This window comes from Carassius carassius, chromosome 32, assembly GCF_963082965.1.
Source record: "Carassius carassius chromosome 32, fCarCar2.1, whole genome shotgun sequence".
In the NCBI taxonomy this organism is placed as follows: Eukaryota; Metazoa; Chordata; class Actinopteri; order Cypriniformes; family Cyprinidae; genus Carassius; species Carassius carassius.
Genome location: NC_081786.1, coordinates 15,602,153 through 15,623,864, shown reverse-complemented (window position 1 = coordinate 15,623,864; position 21,712 = coordinate 15,602,153). Strand labels below are relative to the sequence as shown.

The window sequence follows — 21,712 nt, the reverse complement described above, 5'->3', positions numbered from 1 at the left end:
TCCCAGCCACTCTTTTTAAAATAATGAAAATGAATAAGGAATGGCTAGCAATCTCCAAAATAACAAAAAGTGTTCTATATTTGTATTTGAAAAAGACTAAATTTTGAGTGGGCATGAGGTTTAGCAAAGGAAAATTTCAATTCCGTCATAATTAATGGGATTATTTGTGGTGAAACCGATATTGCCATTAGCTCATGACTCTTAATGATATGTACTGTGATAATAATGAAGCTCAGCTGAATCAGCAGCCAGTGACTCTGAGGTTGGAGTCATTTACATGGGTTTTGAGAGATAAGCAGAGAGTAACTGGCCAAGTGTGATATCTGAAGTAGGCCATACTTAAAATGTGTCTGTTGCTAATTTAACTTGTAACTTTTTATATATTGTATAGATTCTTATCCTTTAAAGTTGCTCATTAGGGTGTTGATATACTGTATTATTTCCATTTTTTTATTATTGAGATTTTTTAAATATTTGTAAAAATAACTTTTATTTGAGCAGTTTAGACTGCATTTCCATTTATGTATGTTGTATTTTAGCACATATTCCTCTTTCATATACCTTTACTTACCATCCAAAATCCAATATTTGGTTACTTCTGCAATCAGTAGTACAAAATAATTAGCTGTGATTAATTTTATGATTATAGAAGTATTTCTCAGATAAAATCAACAGTTGTAATGCAAACTAATTAAACTAATAAATAAGTTTGTTTCCATACTGAACAAAGAACTGTGCAAGCTTTGGGGTGCTGATGGAAGCAATCTACTGCATCATCAACTGTAGCATGCTGCAAATGTAAACCATATTTAGTGGTGTTAATTAGCTATTAATCCCTGGTCAGTGTATCCACACCTGTCTCTACTTTCCCTCTCTCTGTGTGAATCCCTGTGACCTACCCTAATGGAGAAGGACGCCCTGCGGGCCAATGTGCAAAGGCCAGCAAGTGTGGCTGCCTTTCCTCCAAAGGGCAGATCCTTGTGTTAACGGAGAGTGAGATCTTCTCTAAAGCCCTGTAGCTTTGAGGAACAGCTGCGGGCAGAAGCACAGGCTCTGTATGGACTGAGGGGGAATGCTGTCTTGAGCTGAGAAAGGACTGAGAGGAGCAGACAGGGCTGGAAAATTGGGCAGTCACATGCTTTGTAATGACAGGAAGAGTGACGGGTGTTTCTTGTGTGATTAAATGCTATCTTGGACGTTAAGATTACGCAAACATGAATTAGGATGGAGAAGTTGCAAATGAGTTTGAATTAGAGGGTTTGTTTATCTGAACATGAACATTCTGTCATCATTTACTAATCATCCTCATGTCGTTCCAAACCTGTATGGCATTTTTGTATAACATACAAGGAGAAGTTTAGCAGAATGCCAGCACAGTGATTTTTTATTGTCAAGCTCCAGAAAGAAAAAAGTACAGTAATCATATTATGAAAGTTTTGTGTGATAAACAGACAAAAATGTAAGTAAAATGCATGTGTCCATTTCAAAACAGTCAAATGTGTATATGGTCAGGAGATGAGCGAGGACCAGTTATGTTTAGGGGTATCGCGATATACAGGTATTGACAGTAATCGTGATGTTTAAATAATGAAATATGTGACCCTGGACCACAAAACCAAAGTCATAAGTAGCATGGGTATATTTGAAGCAGTATCCAACAATACATTGTATGGGTCAGAACTTTTTTTTTTTTTTAATGCCAAAAATCATTAGGATATTGAGTAAAGATCATGTTTCATGAAGATATTTTTTTTTAATTTCCTACCGTAAAAATATATTTAAACAACATTTTTGTATAGTAATATGCATTGCTCAGTGTTCCTGAAGCTCAATTGGTAGAGCACTGCGCTGTCAAGCGCAAGGTTGTGGTTCGATTCTCCGGGAACACATGATAGGTAAAAATTGATAGCCTGAATGCACTGTTAAGTCGCTTTGGATAAAAGCGTCTGCTAAATGCATAAATGTAAAATTTAATTGCTAAGGACTTCATTTGGATGACTTTAAATGTGATTTTCTCAATATTTAGATTTTTTGATTGATTGTGCCCTCAGATTCCAGATTTTCAAATAGTTGTATCTTAGCCAAATATTGTCCTATTCTAACAAACCATATACATCAATGGGAAGCTTATTTATTCAGCTGCCATATGCATGTGTATATATACACACACATATATATATATATATATATATATATATATATATATATATATATATATATATATATATATATATATATATATATATAAAGACCCTTATGACTGGTTTTGTTGTCTAGGGGTCACATACCATTATCGTGTTAATTAGGGGTGTCACAATATAATGGTATTGGCGATATTTAAAAATGAATAGTACACATGCGCTATTATGACGTAATCCAGTGCCATTAGGGAGCATTGAAGGGGTCATCAGATTCTTGTTTCTTTGCGGTCGTAATAAAAAGTCTATAACATATGCCGCGTTTCCACTGAAATACCCGGAACATTTGTACCAGGAACTTTTTTTCCCAGGAAATTTTTTCCCCCCAGACCTGTTGCTTTCTGCGTTTCCACCATGGTGTAAAGTACCGGGAAAATTAGGCAAATAGACTGGTGACGTAGGTCTGCGCGCGTTTCTCAATACAAAGTACGCTGATTTTGGACGTGCATCCTCGGTAGTGCGGACTTTGTGCATTCGTCTCAGGAGTGTGATGTCCGCGACGACGCAAATCCGGTAAATCTGCAAACAGCAGCGTACTGGATAACTTTAGTCAGCGCGCTTTGAAATTTTCCCCTCTGTATATTTACAATAAAACGAAATGGGATATTAAATATCACTGCCTCCTTTCGTTTTCATTTAAGCATAATAACAGCTGCAGAAATGTACTTAGTTCAGGGAAATGTGTATATACAGTCATTACAATGAAACTAGATATTATATAAATTTGCCTTTTTTATTTTCATTTTAACATATAGATAAATTGAATACAGACCAAAGATAACCTGTTAGATTTACCCAAAATGAATTATATGTTATGTTTAACCACTAAAGAGACATCAGAGCCAGCGGCACATATCAGAAGGTCTAGCCGAGTTGAGAGTGCTCTAGGTGCATACATGAGGACTGAGCTCTTGCTGATTGCGTGGAGCTGACCGTCTCTGAGATCGGCGAAACACATTTTTAAATAGGCGCTGTCTTTATAAATAAACCACAGATTTGAGTTTTAAACAACTATATTCTTGCCTGAAATACTTGTAAAATTACATTTCATGACACAATAACAGTAATATTTTGAAAATGATCCGAATAAATGGTGGTTGAACCCAACCAATGCTGCGTGAACTCCCGATTCTCGCCCCCGAAAGTTCTGGAACTTTGAAAAAGTAACACCTCGCCAGCAGGGACTTTCTGAGGGGCATTTTTTTACCCAGAACTTTATTTAGTTCCTTGTTCCTGCAGTGGAAACACACCGAGTACCAGGCCAAAGTCCCTAGTTCCTGGGTAAAGCAGTGGAAACGCGGCAAAACTTTGGTTAAAATTTCTCAATGGTAGTGTAAAACAACACCCTTTTTACCTTGTCAAAATCAGCTCTGTTTTCAGCAACCCGTTTTAGTGCATGTTTCTCTCTTTCGTGAGGAGATGAGCCATTCTCTGAGAGATGGTAAACTTTATTTAATTCAATGGTGTGATTCCCTGGTCAATATTTATTTTATGTTTTTATTTGTTTTTTTATTTCAAGTTTTCTATAGAAAACTTATCTGTATCACAATATAGGCCACGATAATCATGTAGTAAAATATCTGATATCGTGACACCCCTATTTGACATCAAACCTGGCAAGACATGTCTTAAGGCACAATGTTTTAATGCGTACACACATTAATAAAATGTGATTTTCAATTTCAGTCTGTTCTTCACACTAAGCTGTTGTATGACTTTGAATGAAGTGCACAAGCCATATGGACAACGGTAATGTTTTGTGCTCCAAATAAAATGTTTGGCACAAAATTTGAAAAGGGTGAAATTAATAGACTGTTTTTGATAAAATAATATGAAATATAGAATTTTGACCTGTGAGACAAATTTGTTTTATATCACCAACCATTGGTAGATATGAAAGAAAATATGTAATTTCTCTGCCTCTATAGCATGACATAGGAATTGCTATATAGAGAACAAGGTATTTCAGCAGTTAGGTCTATACAATCAGTGTTTTACCTATTATCTTTGCTCTCAGTAGTGGTGCAGAAATGAATTTTTTATTTATTTTAAACCCAGATGATGTGTAACATTGGCACTTTATATTCTATTCATATTGTCGCTTCAGAATAACACTGCATAGCAATGACAAACTCAATCAACGCATTACCTGTCAATACATTTGAAATATTTTGGACAATAAAACCGGGCTGCAGTGTGACATGAAGAGCATGAGTGGTACAAGATGAGAGTGATGTGGTTAAACAGGCCATGCTGAAGTGATGGCAGCTCTCCATTCAGAACAGGGCCTGAGAGGCCAAGGCCACATCCTGGCAGAGCAGGGACACTTTCAATATTTAATGAGTCTAACCATCATTTTAATCATTTATTTATTTATTTTTTATTTAGCACTAACTTTATATATATGTGTGTGTATCAATAAATATGTATTTCTATTTTTTATTTATTTATTTTTTACTTTAAATTAAAGATATTTAAAACAGCTTTATATAGACAATCAGTGGCAGGAAAACAGCGAGGTTCATGCAGGTGCACGATACCCACGTAAAGCTCTGAGACAGCAGTATTTTGTGCTCATGTTTACTCAAGCTTATCTTACAGTGAAAAAAATTGTGTGCAGGAATGACAAGCGTTTCATGTGCAGTTTTGTCTCTACATCTGCTCAGAGTATATCAGTTAAAGGCTGGTCATGTGTTTGAAAGTAAACTTGTTCCCAGTAGGCCTGGGAAATAAATGAAGGTGTATTAATTGTAACCACAGATAAGGATAAGACGGGTCTTGATCCTTTTCAGACACGCTGAACTGCAAATACCTGCACTTAAAAGGTACTTTAATGTGCTAATGTGTATCGCATATCAGAGGTCTGGGTATCTGTGTTCTGGATATGGGATTGATTTATTTAATGTAATTTGTGGACTTATTTTTAGTATATATGGTTTATAAATAATCAAAATAAGTGGATATTTCGATAAAAAAAGAATAAACTGTGTTTAAAGATAGATAAGCTCTCATTCTAACACCAATAATTTTCTATTCTTCACTACAGCTCTGGTTTTCTTGAAGATAGGAGACCCTTGGCGGTTTATTCAGGGTGTCGGACTGCTAAAGAGATTCAAGACGAGGGAGAAGAGGGTGGAAAACGTGGCCGTATCAAAGAGAGGTTAGCAAATGCTGCACACCGGGCTCGCGCTGTCCCTGGAGCCCCCGCTAGCCTGTTATCACCCTGCCAAGCAGGGGGGCTTTGAAATTGGCACTTTCCTTCATGTGACAATTGTACCTGCTGATAGACCATTAGATTACTTAGCTATTCATTCATTCGCTACCATAGTAACCTTGTGTCGTTTTCCCCTTCATAACAGTGGTTTCATAGAGCGGTTTTACTCACCCACCCAAGTCTTTTGAAAGTGGTACCATAGCAGTTGTTTAAAACGTCCTTTTGGCACCCTGGAATTTTCAATTGCATATATATTTGTATGTGTGTTTAAGTATGGATGGAGTGAAAAGGTTTTGACTATCTAGTCTCACATTAAACGGCATATAACTTTTTTAGTTAATTTGTTGAAATTAAATTCATACTGAAAAAAAAACAGTGGATGGTATGTAAATAATAAGAAATAAAAGACTTACAGGTTAGTGAAATCTGTCATTTCAGTTGCATAAATATGCATTAATTAGATTTCTTGGTATTTCATTTCTTAAAATATATGAAGAAATACTTGATAGCAAATAGCTAAAATAAATTCTTATACTCTATCTATTAATATGTTTATTTATGGTCTCAACAGGAATGAAACCGGTTTATCTGTAAACACGGTATCTAAAAATTTTGCCATCTGTTTTAATTTAATACAGATTATTACACATTTAACGTGAGATTATTTTGTGTTTCACTTACAAAATCTGTATAAATGTAAAATGTAACATTTTTATTTATTGTTTGAATTTAATATTAGTACAATTAATAGAATCCTAAGAAAGTAATATTCCATAGTGTCATTATGTATTCAAATTCCTATTTTCCCATCATAAGAGTTCTTAAATATTCCTTCATGTATGACAAGGCAACTCAGACCACAGTGGCAGGCATAAATATATCCATTCTGTGACAGCGATGGGGTAAAACAGCAGAGGACAAACACACGTACACAAAGATGAGCTTTCTGCTCATCAGACAGACCGCACACACTCTCACACACTCACACTGACCACCGCACAGCCAGTAGCTCCCTCTGTTGACCACTGCTGAACTGCAGACTGAAGGGCTGTCCCGGCACACGGCTACCAACCTGCCTTTGTGTCCCCATCAAGACGCAATACAAGAGCACTGCAGCACTCTCATATGACAGGCACAAACACACACACACACTTTTCAGTCTACTTTCTCTTGCGATGGCCTTTGCATTTAGGAATTTGAGGAAGGAGAAGCAGATGTAAGAAAATGATTTGTTCACTTTGAAGCTTTGCTTGATAACAGTATATATTTAGGAATGAATGCAAGTGTACACGTGTGTAAGTTGTCCTTAAGTTGCTTTGCATTTTAGATTGTCTAATGCACAAAATACACTATCAGTCAGGCAGAATAAATCACAAAAAAAATGTTTTCCCAAACTTATATGTAATATCTTTCATTATATAATTTACTTATACTTACTTATTTACACACATACATTGTAATATAGTATTAAAAATAATTACTTATTTTAATATGTAAATTTACACACACACACACACACACACACATATTTATAAAAATATGTGTGTGTGTGTGTGTACACACATACACACAGCATTTTTAGTAGAACTCTTTAATTATTTTATTCAATTACCTATTAAATTGCTCTATTTTTAAATGACATTATGAATATAGAAACAACAGCACCACATTTATGCAGCGTTATTGTTTGTAATACGCTTCTCTGCTCAGCCTGAGAGCTTTCACTCTGAGATGCCCCGTGCTGACCCGAGTGGCTACAAATAAGCATCCTGCCTCTTGAATTTATTACAGCCCAATTTTTGACAAGTTGATTTTAAACAACTCCAGTGGCAGCCGCATTGACTGTATGCTCGGCGGCTGGTCGGCTGACATGTGACCTAAGTGAACTTGCCCTCCCCTATTGACTGGCGTGATTGATGCTCAGCCAAGCTAGCCCTGATAATTCTTAGCCACATGTCAACAGCCAGTGACCAAAAGGGTCATCCCTGTCTTTAACATTTCACACACACAAATAAAAAACACATGCACGCTCTCACGCCCACGTACTCACACACAAACGCTTACAAAAGCCTGACTGGAGTCTTTTCAAATCCATTTTAAGACTTTGCATACCCGTCCTTGCTAGCGCCTAATGCGTTTTGTTTTTACATCTCAGAGCTCGTCTTTCAATCTGCCGGCTTGTGAATTGAATGCTCGTCCGTCTCTTGTGGCAGAACGGGATTCGGTTTGAAAACGAGACGCAGCTCGTTGTAAAACACAAACCGTCTGAACAGTAGAGGCAGAAGCGCTGTGCTAAAACTGCTAATGAAAAAGATGGGCAGCTATTGACATGTATCGACAGCCGCTGCAATCAGCACAGACTAGTCGTGCATACTTAAGTTCAAATGTATTCAGCGGTGCAGCAGGGATTAAAGGTTGTTAATGACAGCTTGTAGTAGCGAAGCCAGGCTCGATTCTGAATAACTTTGAGCTGCTAAGAATGCATTGTTGTTATGCTTAAACTTAATGTTGTTAGCATGTTGCTATCGCAGTCAGATTTACTGACTGACAGAAGTTTGGAGTGATGTTTTGGGTCTTTCCAGCCCCACGTGGCCAGTGTTTGGGGGTCACAGCCACCCATTCAGCACAGATATGGAAATGTGACCTAAAGGGGGGTCTGTCAAAGGCGGGCAGGCCACTGTAATTGAATCAATACATCCGGACACAACACCCCTGCTGTGAAACCTAAATGAAAAAAAAGCATGTCGTCAGTAAAAAAAAAAAAAAAAAAAAAAAAAAAAAAAAACTTTAATTTTGAGCTTTCGTGTTTGATTCACTTTAACCTCTTTCTTTAGATGCTTTTCATGCAAGACCATACATGTCAATGTGTCCATCTAACTCATTTTCTCTTTTTCATTTGAACAGTCTCAGTGTGCATCTTAGTTCCTCAAGTATTAGTGCAGTCTGTTAGCTCCACACTCTGCATTTGATCTGCGTGGATCTTAATATGAGGTATGTTTGTTGGTCTCATGGGACCTGAGTGAACACAGGTATCCCTCCTATCTGCGTTCAAACATTATGGCGGTTCCCGTTCCCCTCATCCTCTTCATTTCCGTTTGTCATAATGCAATTAAAACAGTTTCAAATGGCAGTCGTCTGCCTGTCGTTTCCAGGCGGTGCTTTGAAACCCCTGCTTTAGTATTTTTTAATCATGGGCCTTGTTTTTTGTGTTGCAAAGATTGCAGAGACTGTACATTGTTTAAAAGCAGACAGATGAATAAATTAAGCAAATGTAACTTTCCAAGTGTGAGCATGTGTGTGTGTGTTGGTTGGTCGGAAACAGTAGAGTGTTATTTCAAAACTCCTTTGTTAGACCCAGAGTGTCCTTCAGCAATGGCAACACACTCCCATGTAATAAAGATAATCTTCTGGCAGTCTTTTACACTTATTTGGAAAGAAAGTTGCACGATTCTGATCGTTCAAAGGCATTTGCTTTTCTTTTTTCTGCCCATCTGTTATTCAAAAGGAAAAGCCTGAATTTCACTCAGTCGTTTCTATATGTGCCATATCAAGCTTTTTCTTTCTTTGTGCAGTTTAGAAGTAGATCTAATTTCCCCGAAAGATATTAGTTTTCAGTGATGTGTGCGTTGCATTGATCTGCGCCTCTTTATTGTTGATGTGCATCTCTCATTCAATATATCTTACTCTACACAACGTACCTGCTGCCTACCTGAGCATTAATAGCTGTTCGTACAAATTTGTTATTTAAAAAAAAAAAAAAAAGATATTTTGTGAAATTTTTAAATAAGTTATTAAAATACGATGACAGGTCTGAAATTTTATATAATCATACTATATTATTAGTAGTATTATTAGTATTATTTATTTATCAATTAAGGTCAGTTTGACCACTTCGTCAATTATTATTATTATTATTATTATTATTATTATTATCATTATTTGTTCATTCATTCATTAATTAATTTATTTATTTTAGATTTATAAAACATTATTTTTTTCTAGATTTAATATAAACATATATGTACATATATATACAAATATGGAGGGTTTTCTTTTTTTAAATGTTTTCCTAAATGTGGTTTTAAGTTATGACAAAGACCGAACTAATATATTTTTAAATTCATTAATTTAGAAGTAGGAGTAGTGCTATTGTTATGTAAAAAAAAAAAAAATGTTTGGCTGCATTGTAATTTTTTTAAGGACTGTTAAAACAAAATGGTTATATGGCTTCATGTTTATTAACACTATTAAAACATTTAAGTAAAAATCAATCAAAGAAACCTGGGTTCGTATGTGAGATCCGGTGAACAGGTTTAGTTCAGTTTCAGAGACCCAAGACCGGCATTTTAAAGAGACGTCTGCCTCCAAAATCCCTGCAAGTTTGGAATATGAAAGACGGTCAGATGCAATTTCCGTGGCGGCGTGGTGCGGCAAGCACAATGGTTTGTAGGCCGGTGCGGCTCCTGAATTTTCTTATCAGTGGGGAATTGCGGTGTGCTGAGATGCCAGCAATATCTTCCCTGCTGCTGCTGGAAATGCAGCGAGCCTGTGACATGCGCGTAAACATACACACGTACTTGCGAACGGTGCACGCCGCCAGCCTGGATGCCCCACAAATGTGGCTCAATCATTCTAGAACAAAGGGGTGCCTTTGATCTTTCCTCAGCCTTTTCTCGCTGTATCTGTCAGTGATGTGGTCACGGTAGCATGTGTCCACTCCCTCACTTCCACATTTGCTGTGATGGGCTGCTGTTATGATGTTGTGGATTGCAACAGTTTTTCAGCTCTGTTTCACCACTATTTCCACTCACCTAAAGTGCACGACAACATTCGCAAGCATTGCAAAGCAAACAATATTTGTTTAAAACATATTTTTTTTAATGTTCCCCGTGCAGGTGGACAAAGGAAACGAATGAGCGTGCAAACAGAGGCGGATGCAAAGCGAACAGCAAGCGCCTTCATTCATAATGTTTTGTATCAACAAAGTGAGCGGTTTTATCTGAGCACTTGACAGCGAGAGCCGATAAGCATTGCTGAGGGAGAGACGCGGGCTGCTTCTTTAAACCCTCTCTCACCCCCACTTTCCCGCTCATTACACCACTCCCCCTCCCTCCTTCTCTCCCTTTCTCTCTCTCTCTCACTCGCTCACTCACTCTTTGTCTTCCCTCCCATCTCTCCCCGCTCCGTCTCTCTGTGGGCGCAGACACTGCCCAGTCTCACTCCAATTGGCTGGGAAGCCACCAATCTGGCATCCGGGAGGGCCGGGGGGACTTCATATGCAAAGCCCTGCTTCATATTAATGAGCAGCAATCGTGGCTTTAAGTCCTTGATTAGAAGAGTGCAAGAGCTTTTGGTCCCAACTGGCTGTGCCTATAGGCTGTCACCGGGAGAACGGTCCTGTTAATTGCACTGCTCAGTCACGGAAGGGAGAGAGAGGAGGAGGAGGTACACAAAGAGAGAGAGAGAGGAGCGGAAACAGAGAAGCCAGATAGAAAGAGAGAGAGAGAGAGAGAGAGAGAGAGAAAACTTTAATTTATAGAAGAGGTTTGCTCAAATGATGATCGCAGAGCTCACATGGATTCGGTAGAACTTTCGCTCCCTGAGTGTTTTTCCCTGCACTCCGAACAACAGTAGGTACAATTTCATTTCTTCTACTTCTAATTGTGTGTCCGGCTAGACTGTTTGTTTTGTCCATGTAGTTCCTGTCCTGGTGTGTTCGTGTGTTTATGTGTGCATGTGGTCACCGTGGTCCTCCTTGTCAAGGTTGTTTTTAGCTGTCAGGTAGCGTCTGGAGCCGAGTGTGTGTGTGGACGTACGTTGTGCCGGTAGCTGACGGCTTATCCACTATTACAGCAATCTGTGTCCGCTTTGACAGGACAGAGTGTGTTTTGTGTAAATCATTAGGAGTGTATGGCAGAACACAACATGAGAGAGAGAGTGCTGAGGGAGGAGAGAAAGACGAAAGCCAGGGGATAGACAGGAGAAAACGGTCTTAGGTGGCTTGAATCGCAGACCGGTCGCACAGCATGTGGCCCGCTAAATGTATTAAAGACGGTGTGCTGGCTCAGAGAGAGAGAGAGAGAGAGAGGGAGGGATTGAGTGTGCAGGGCACGAGAGGACCGTCCAGGAGCCGGCAGAGAGAACAGCTCTTTAGCTTCATATTTATCTCTGTCCCGTTCACTTCTGTCGGTGCAGATCGAGGAAACATGAATACACTGATTTAGATGTCAGATTCTGCACTGGCAGACTTTCATTCTGTTCTAAATACCTGCTATTTTGTTTAATTATAAAATCATGTGAGAAAACAGCTAAAAATGTAATATTGAGATAATAATGAGAAATATAATTAAAATAACACAGGGGTTCTTGAAAAAATAATTTAATAAAACAAATTAAAAACCGATTATGTCTATTTGTAAAACATTATGCATTATGTAGCAAGATGCTTTTTGAGTCTCTCAAAAGAGTGATGTAGTAGAACAAGTGCACATACAAGTTTGATTAAAGAAACAACCCAACTATTAATCTCTGCTTTCTGCTGCATATGAATACTGAAAAGAAAAACGGGTTGTGAACTGACAACACCTACATTATAGAGAAAAGAAAAAAAAAGAGACTGAGAAGGGTCAGAAAGATCACAAACAGGTAACCATCCTGGTCTCCTAAACCTTTAGTCACCGTCCTGCAAAATACAACACACGAGCAGCTCAACTTCAGCCTGAAAGCCATTTATAAACACACCTGAAGAATCCATGATAACATAGTTGTGAAAGTGAAATCATTTAGTGATGGAGGTTTAAAATATTTTATTCTGATGGAATGACGGCAGTGGCGTGGATGTGTTGGCACACACCCTGCACAGGATCATAAGACTGACTGGATTATTCAGACTCATGAAAGGAAATTTGGAGATAAGAGTGTCGGTTCCTCACAGTCTTTTAGCCATTTGGCGCTTGCTCGCTGTTTGATCTTTATTTTAACACAAATTGACTACTGAGATTCTAATTAGTATATTAATGATGATAATAACAACAAGTGCTGGTTTAGTTATTATCATAATTAGAGACTTTCACCGTCTGCATGTACATTTGCATCTGCACGCTCATTTTAATATTTACATTCACGGTTGGAGGACACGCTGTCTGTATGTCTTTTTGGATTATTTTAATTATGATGGGAATGTTTTTATTATTATTATTATTATTCATATCCTTATTATCTAGATTTTAGTTGTCAAGTTATTTAGGATATCTAAATGTTTGTTCTATATATAAAACAAAAGATTTAAAAGCAGTTTATTTAAAAAACAAACAAAAACAGATTTTTTTAAATGAATTTAAAATTTGTTTTATAATTATACATATTTATAAAAAAAAAAAATTTATTACTTTTTTTTTTTTTTTTACATATGTGGTGTACAACTTTGATTGTTCAGCGTGTTTTCAGTTTTGTTGAACGAATGAATGAGGACATTTTAAAATACTTCCATATTTACGTGACGAAATTCATGCAGCTTCCCAAAAGATCTTAAAATTACATGCATTTTTCTTTTACTGATTTACATTTTTCCTCAAAATTTCTAGAATGAATGTGTATAATAAAAAAAAACTATATTTAAGCAAAAGGGATAGGAAGAAAATGACATCAAAGCTTAATGCTTGACATTTTTTTATTTGACCAGAAGCAAGCAGTCAGCTTTTTAAAGGCAATGGAGTGTGAATGTCCACTGGAAGCGCGGGTGTCATGTGTAAAATCACTGCTGGACTCTGCAGTGGGCTGAATAGTTCAGCGCAGAATCGTGCAGAAGGTGCCTGAGCGTTCACTCATGCATGGTCAACCTTTTGTCGCTTTTGCAGATGATTTTAAAACACCCAAACCCCCCTGTAGCCCTTGAAGAAAACTTGATTTTGCGTTTTCTCTACACCCATTCGTACTCCCTTCTCTCTCTCTCTCTCTCTCTCTCTCTCTCTTTTGCGAGAGGCGAATGAAACCCCAGAGGCTGGGATCAGCAGGAATAAAGAGAGATTGTGTAAATTAAATTCCATTTAATCTCCTTATAAAATCATTTACTTAATTCATCTGTCAAATGATGTCAATATGCACAGTGCAGATTTATTTATTCTTCCATGTGTGCAGTGTGTGTGTGTGTGTGTGCTAGGAGGCCTTTGTTGCCGTTCAGTCTTGATTTGGCTCCATCCCATTCCCCTGTGTGAGAGGTGTCTTGGTTCGTCCTGCATGTCTTTCTCTTTCCGTGGCCCCTTGTCGATTACTGTCTGGACACTCTTTGTCTTTACGCTGTCCTGCTTATTGGAGACAGAGCATTGCCACTTCCCCTTATTTGAAGGGGTCTGAGGCATTCCAAGGGTAATTAACTCCAGTTAAAAGAGAGCCCCCTCCCTCCCAGCCCCTCCAGCGGCCTGTCATTCAGGAGAAAAGAGAGGCCGGAGGGGGGGCCGTAAGAAAAAAAGGGAAGCTATATTTTTGCTCTTTTGTTAAAAAGCGCAATAAGTGGCCCGTTGGACGGACGCACACACTCGTGTGAAACGGTCGCACGCAGGTGCCGCGCACATGAAAACACACGGCCGGCCGTGAGCGCGAGAGGTTGATGATGCAGTTGTCAATTTGTGTGATTTATGCATCAATCCATCAGGATTTTCTGAACGCACTGCGGCGATTTTTACGAGAAGTTGAATAAGGGTTTTAACAGGGCCCACGCCAGCTGAGACTCACTCGATTGCGTAAAAAAAAAAAAAAAAAATGACCCACCAGCATTAGCGATTACACCAGAATGTGCTTTATTCTCAGCAATTTTTAGACCATGGTTTCCCGTTTGCTTCTGTCCTTATTTTGCGGATGATTCGGCCAGCTAGAGAGAGGCAGAGCAGGCGCGGGCCGGCTGAGAGCCTGTAGGATACAGTTACAGCAGGTCAATAAGGGAGTGTGGTCACTCCAGAAGCAGGAGGGTCCACGAGGACTAGATAAGGGTGTAAAAATAGTGCTTTTAGCCACGGCTCCCAGCAGACTCACCGTTTGTCTCTCGGCATGCGGATATAGCTTTTCTGAATCTGTTTTCCCTTCCTGTTTAGTTATTTCTCATGCATTACATGCATTATAAGATGCATTACAACAAATGAATGTGTCTTTTGTGTGCTGGTTTTGTACTTTAAAAATATATTAATGTTAAATAGTTTTAGAAGCAGATTAGCACTGTGAAGTAAATAATTAGAATATAAAATGAAAATCGGGATTACCTTTTTGTTTTATAAAAATTATATAACTGGCATTTACATTTGTTTGTGGTTATGTGTGTATTCACAAGAACATTTGAACAAGTGCGAGAGTACAGGATGTTAGAGCTTTGAGGTGGTAAAGTTATTCCAGTTCTACTGGTGTGAATCCGTACTGATTTTTGAATCTCTTTTAGCTTCATTGGTCTTCAATGAAATTGTGAAATTGTGGTGGTCTCGTAACAGAGAAAGGGAAATGAATCGCCCAGCTGGGTGACGGATGACAGTGAAATATTTCTCCTGTCATACATCACGTGTGTGTGTGTGTGTGTGTGTGTGTTGAGATCAGTATGATACTTACCATGTAAGGCCTGACTCCTTGCAGTCAGCTGTGGAACGTTTCTGGAGGCTGTTCTGGACTTTTTAAACCGTTGAATTTCCGCACTGTTCGGATACTTGAATAATTTAATATTTCTATTGTTTTACATCAAATTAAATTAAGTCAGTCAAAATATTTCAACAAAGTTAGTTATTCAAAACATTTAGATGAAAATCTATTTTATTCACCCGATTCTTTGTAAAACACCTTTGAGCTTCTATAGGGTCACAGACATATGTATTAATATCAGTCCGCACACCTTCAGGACAGTTTTCTCCCTCAAATAAACCAGAATGATGAAATCCTTGCAGAAACGTACAGCATTTAAAATTCAAATGCCGCTAAATCAAGCCTGTGTATGTCATTCTCTTCAGCACTTTTATGTACATTATCTCGCTGTGTTTCCTTAACATGACGTTTTAAAACCTGTTTAAACACTTCCCCGTGGAAACGCTTAGGCAAACAGAAGCTATTGTTTCTTTTTCATGTAGAATGCAAAATTTCTTGACTTTGAGTTAATTCAAACGAGTGTTATTTCTGCTCTGCTGTAGATTATCAAAGCGATCCTGATGGGAGGCTTTGAACAAATCTGCTTATGTGCGGTAATTTTTCCAGACAGGGTACAGATGTACCTGACTGCAGCCTATAGCACTGTTTGAACTCGGGGTTGCATCACATGTATCTGCAGATAGCAAAACTATTTTTTTGGCGTGCTTTGCGGCATGTAAGAGTAGACCTGTGCATATCTGTGTGATGTGTCAGACGGGTGTATTTGCACTTCATAGCTCCGCTCTCGTCTGCTCCCAGCCCCTGTTGTGTGGGCGAACGGCTGAATTCCCGTAGAGATCCGCGTGCTTCCAGGCTGGAGCGGCCGCACGCGCTCCGTCATATTAAAGCTGACAGTCCATCTGCCGCGTGGCCGGCCACGCTGCCTGTGCTGCCCCTGCGTGCGAGGCCTGCGTTTAATTCCACCTGTCCTGTTCTTCAGCCTTCAACCCCCAAAGGTTAAATCACGTGCTCGTCAACGTACAATAACAAGAAACCCTGACAGGGTTTTAAGCCGCCACCGGTGGTGTCTGTGACATGATAGCACTAACAGCTAAACCTATTATTAAGGAGTTAGATGCAAGTCTATTTTTGTGTTTTGTGTTTATAAGCGTCTCTGCATGTGTAAAGGTGTGTATGTTTATCATCTATGAATGTTTTAGCTGGTTGGAGGACTGGGTAATTAACAGGGTATGAGTAACCAGTCGTGTGAGCTGTCAGGAAGGAGTGAGAGAAAGAGAGACAGAGAGATATAGGCATGGCATTTACCGTGCATGGGGCGGCCGTTCCTGCATAAGGAAGAATGGCACCTGTCTAATCAATCAGACCCCCACTATTCACAGATGGAATAGAAACACATGAGTGAGTCGCAGAGCATGGCCGCAACACAGACACACACACACACACACACACACACACACTTGGCTTAATTCAGCTCATTGTCCTGCGTGTTAATCCTTGTCCGCATGGATGCAGTACTTAGGCGTTTTGACAGTAGCGTGAAATGGGCTCAGGTAGATCCCTATAGATTCATTCTCTCCTCTAGAAGCGCCTGTTTCTCCCACTGATCTGAAGTGACACTTAGTTTTAACTGTTACTTTTGTTTTATTGTTTGACCAACTTTTTTATTTTTACATTTTTTTTTATTAAGACCTTTTTGTTTTTATTGTTTTTATAATAATGATAATAATACAAATAATAGTAATAATAATAGTAATACATTTAATTAATGAGAATAATTGTTATTATTATTATTATTAGAGTAGTAAAAATTAAAAGGCAATTGTAATATATCAATTAAATTAAATCATATCATAGTATTCAGTGTTAGTATAATATTTATTTATTTTCATTGTGGCTTTATGGGGATGATCAGACTTTGTCATTTAGGCACCACCACATGATTTTGTTGTGTATTTATTTATTTATTTGAGTGTGTTTTTATATTATTTATATTATTATTATTTATTTGTATGTTTTTTCCTAATTTCTTTTCAGTCTTTCTTATAAAATTATATAGGTTTTTTCTCATTTCTTTTCTTTCATTTCTTTCGTTATTTCATAAAATTATGTAGCCTTAAATGAAATAAAGAAGTGAGTAAATGATTAATGTGATGTGCTGTAAAAATGTACAAATTAAAGGAAACATTTTGACTGTGCTCAACAATCCAGCAATCCTGCCCTAATTAATTTCCCTATATTTGCATAAACTATTTTACTGTACATACTCAGGCCACAATTACCATGTTATTTGCATAGCTCTGTCACAAATGCTGCTCTGAAATATCAGCCGTACTTTAGCATTCAAGATGAAATAGATCTTCTGTTTTCTGGAAGTGTTTAGTGAATGACTGAGATAAACGTGTGTTTGTATATGTCCGTGTGCACGTGCATGTCTTACTGTGCATGTTTTTTATGTGTTGTGTTGTTTATTTTGATTCAAGCATTTAAGGTGATCTTAAATAAAGAGATTTTATATGCTTGAAATGCATATAAACATGCTTAGAAAATGTATTTACTGCTGTGTTAATGTCCTTGTTTACATGCAAACCTTCCTTTCTGATTTCTTTTCCAGATGTTTAATATTGTGCCACTAAAGTCAAAGAGTTTATTGGCTTTTGATGTAATTTTCATCCTCTTTTCTTGTTAATGATGCATCCTGTTATATACAGCATGGCCTGTCTACATATCAGACAGGAATGAAAAAAAAAAATATATATATATATACTGCACACTGCTTTAGAAAGCATCCCAGTGGTTAATGACAGATATTTAATGCTGCTAGCACTGGGAGTGCAGTAGTGTGTTTGTGTGTAAAGTCAGGTTAAAGAGAGTTGAGAGAAACAGGAGTGTATCAGGCCGTGTGGCGTGTGTGATGCTGGAGCTTATCGATTCCACTGCTCACTCGCCCAGAACTAAAGCCAACACATTACGTGTGTGTGTGTTGCTTTTTTCCACTAAGCTCTGACTGGCTCACCAGCCTCACACACACTCGCACAGCACATGCTGTTCTGCCCACTGTTTGTGAGGTAAACACACACTCTAGAATTAACTCTCAAATTAGCAATGATTGCAACAAAATGATCTGACAATATCTAATTTTATTCAAAACACACTAATGCTCCCTAAATTTTTATATGGATTTCATGTCCTCGATTTTGAGAAATTGATTAGGCCTCTAAATAAAAAAAATGATAAAACTACAATGCAAAGTAACATTTTGAAACCTTACACTTGAAGCTGAAAGCACAAAATAATTTAGAAACGCAAAATAAATTCAATTGGACATTCAAAGAGAAATGCCTAAACTTGATCGCAGATAGATAGAAGAGGCGGATCGACAGAAACGAAAACAAGAGCCTGAGAAAGAGAAAGACGGGAAGACAGATCTTCATGGCTGCGTTCTCTCAGACAGCCGCTGAAGCACAGCATTAGTTGAGTGATTAGTTTCATCAGTCCGAGTGTGGGGACAGTTGGGGGTTGTGCGGCTCTAATGACATTGAACGTGTTTGCTGAGTTGGAACGGAGAAGGAGAATTAGGGGCCTCCTCTGTTAATTAGAGAGTGTGGCAGACTCACACACTCAGCCGCACTGCCTGTGGCTCGTACCACTTCACTTCCTTTGCTCTCCAGTGCTTTACTTTAATTGTACAAAATCCACAGTTTGGAATCATCATAAAATGATCATTTCATCTCTGATGGAGGGCTCGTTGTTTAAGCCGAGAACTTTAAGTGTGTGTTAAAGTGTGCAGGTGTTTTTCTTAGATGCTTTTTGTGGCCTCAATTAATTTCCATAAGTTTGTATAAAGACTAACACACAGCCGAGGGTTATTTACATCCAGTAAGTCCGCAAACAGACACTCCTGAATCAGTATTTTGTTTTCGTCTGAGGTGTCTTTGAATGTTTTCTATGTGAATTTCTTTATGTGATTACCTGCAGCTGTGAGTTTGTTAAAAGCAAGATTTGATTAATAAGGACTTCTATCTTGGTCCTTGAAATGCCCGATGACAAGCAAATAAACTGGCATACGGCAAAACATTCCTTGTTCGTTTATATGATCATTTCTCAACCAGTTCTGCCCCCTCTGAATCAGAGGGTCCCGTAAAGCCACGGGCTCTCCTGCCCTTATGTGTACAGGGGCCACGGGCATGTGTTGATCTCCCTGATTCTTTCTTTTATCTGCCGACACCTCAGACTTGTTAAATCTGCGGCCGGTAGAATGATGAGTCTGTGCATTAAAAACGCCAAGGCCTGTTTCAGTAAATGCCTGGCATGAACAAAAGAGCCCGTCTTTACCCTCTTCCGATCCTCAGCGGAGATGCACAGTTACAGGAAAGAAGGAATATTTTCTCTCAAAGAGTGCCGAGCTGCGTCACTGTCTGTCAGCAGTTAATGGCTCAATGGTTCTTTATCAGAATTCCTCAGTCCATCTCACTGACCCTCGTTTTTATTCCTTTTCTTGCTCTCCCTTTTGTTGTAGAATGAATTTATCAAAGGCCCAAGTTAATAGCGAAGATAAGTACGCCAAATGCGGCGCTTGGAGAACACAACAGCAATACGACATCGAGGCCAGTCACATGCGTGATGCACATGCTCTATATAACCAAAGGTAAGGAAAGGACCAAAAATAGTGTCATCAAAAGCCAAAATCAGTTCTGGTGATTATTATTTTATTATTTGTTTGAATGTTTGCTTGTGTTTTGCCTGCCCAGCTATTATTTATCCATGCTTGCTTCATTCAAGTCTGGTCTTAGTCTAGTTCATCCAGTGTTTGTGTGTGTCGTCAACTTGCAGGACGTAACTTTTGCATGCTGTACCCATTGTGTGCTGTAAACCTGGTCCTAAGCTGTTCCCTGGGCTTATAAATGTACAAAAAAGTAACTAGATCATTACATGTTGTGTGTTGGTGGAGGGACATTTGTATGTCTGTTTCTGCCTCAAGCGATAGATACTGTAGATAGATAGATAGATAGATAGATAGATAGATAGATAGATAGATAGATAGATAGATAGATAGATAGATAGATAGATAGATAGATAGATAGATAGATAGATAGATAGAGTATAGATGTGGATAGGGAAAGTTTATGTTGAGTTTATGGGTATAGGTTAGAGAGGTTGCCGGTTGTCGCCCCCTCCAGATGCAGAGGAATGTGTTAAATGCTTCAAGGATTCCGATTAGCATATAAATTTAGATGTATGAAGATCATTGCTCCGATCACGAGTCAGTGAGTTTTATCTAGATTTAGTGGGGGCTGATTTGCGTATAAAATACAGCCAGATGTGACCAGTTAAGAGTCCTCACCAGGCCCTTCTCTCTCTCTCTCTCTCTCTCTCTCTCTCTCTCTCTCTCTCAGACCATCTTCTGTAAAATGTCTTTGTTTGACTGTTGTAATTTCAGGTCATTTATGGTTATTACTTTAGAGGTTATGGAAGGGTCAGAGAGAAAAGTGCCTTCACATCTTTGATTTATTTTCAAATGGTACATTTTATTTTCTTGGTTATATAAATTTTCAGTAACATTTGTATTTTTTATTTATTTATGTATTTATTATTGTTATTTTTGTTTAGTTATTTTTTTTTTTTTGCAAGAAAATAAAATATGGAATGTAAGTTAACACTGTAAATGAGTGAATTATTTCTGATGTGTTTAAACGTACTTAATTAGAAATAGTATTAAAAGCATTGTACAAATGGTTTTATGTTGCTTTGAACACTCAACTTTCTTGTTTTTGGAGTTAAGTTAGGTGTGTGTCCTAGGGCAGGATTTTTTGGAGATGTTGCCAAACGTTTTAATGAAGGTGAATGTGCTTTGATGGGGGCCCTCAAATGTATTACATGAATTGGATTTGGGACAGGTTAGTCTGGGTCAAACCAATTAGGCTCCATTCGCATGCAAGAAGTCTTCTCCACTCTAAGCCAATCAGGATCACGTTACTGGCGTAGTCGGAGCTTGTGGCTCTCGATAGACAGGCCCTGCCAGGCAATACAGTGTCACGCCATGGGCCTAATACAAAGCATGCTGGGAGCTGGAGGTCATGGCTCTCACCCTGAACATCCACATTGGTCGCAGAACAGTTTGAACTCTTGTGTTTATTCGTTTTGAAGGGCTAGATGTGCATCAGTGGTGTAAATTCAGGATTGAAGCTAATGCTAACATACATGTCAAACACATTCACACACACACCAAAAGATTTGAGGTTAGTCACACAAAGATATACACACATGAATGCTTGCGAGCGCACATCTTACACGCACTGTTTACAGTTCAATCAGTGCCAGCATAAGATTCACACAGATTTGTGGGAAATCATGTATTAATAGACTAGTGCAGGGGATCTTTGGGAACCAGGAGAACTTTGAACGCTCGTGGAAGTCTGCTCGGATAAATAAATCCCTTTACTGAAACAGACGAACACCCACCTTCAACACTTCCTCGCACACATGCACACACCTTCCTCTGATAAGTCTCATTTCAGAGCGGAGTGAGAGAGACAGAAGCCTGGTCCTGGGGTCAGGGGAAAAACCTCTCCATCTGCTGGTGAGCTGTTAACCAGATGCAAGCCATTTCCCAGATAAACAGAATCAACTGATTTAGCTCCTCGGCCTCTAGAGGCACTGTTTTATTTATATAATCAAATATTCGGAA

The 21,712-nt window shown here is 38.4% G+C and overlaps 1 protein-coding gene across 8 annotated transcripts in view; it reads left to right on the top strand.

Moving 5' to 3' along the window:
* Positions 1 to 21,712, top strand: part of esrrga (estrogen-related receptor gamma a) — a 166,705-nt gene that overhangs the window by 84,090 nt on the left and 60,903 nt on the right. For 2 of the 8 annotated variants that reach the window (XM_059520495.1, XM_059520494.1), the window contains exons 1-2: positions 10,761 to 11,042; positions 19,544 to 19,672. The exons of 1 other annotated variant lie outside the window; for it this stretch is intronic. In XM_059520495.1, coding sequence (XP_059376478.1) covers positions 10,987 to 11,042; positions 19,544 to 19,672 — 185 coding nt within the window. In that variant the 5' untranslated portion in view covers positions 10,761 to 10,986. Of the gene's footprint in view, positions 1 to 5,244; positions 5,359 to 10,760; positions 11,047 to 19,543; positions 19,673 to 21,712 lie in introns of those variants that run through there. 5 more of the 8 variants (XM_059520500.1, XM_059520496.1, XM_059520501.1 and 2 more) reach the window with 5 other exon arrangements.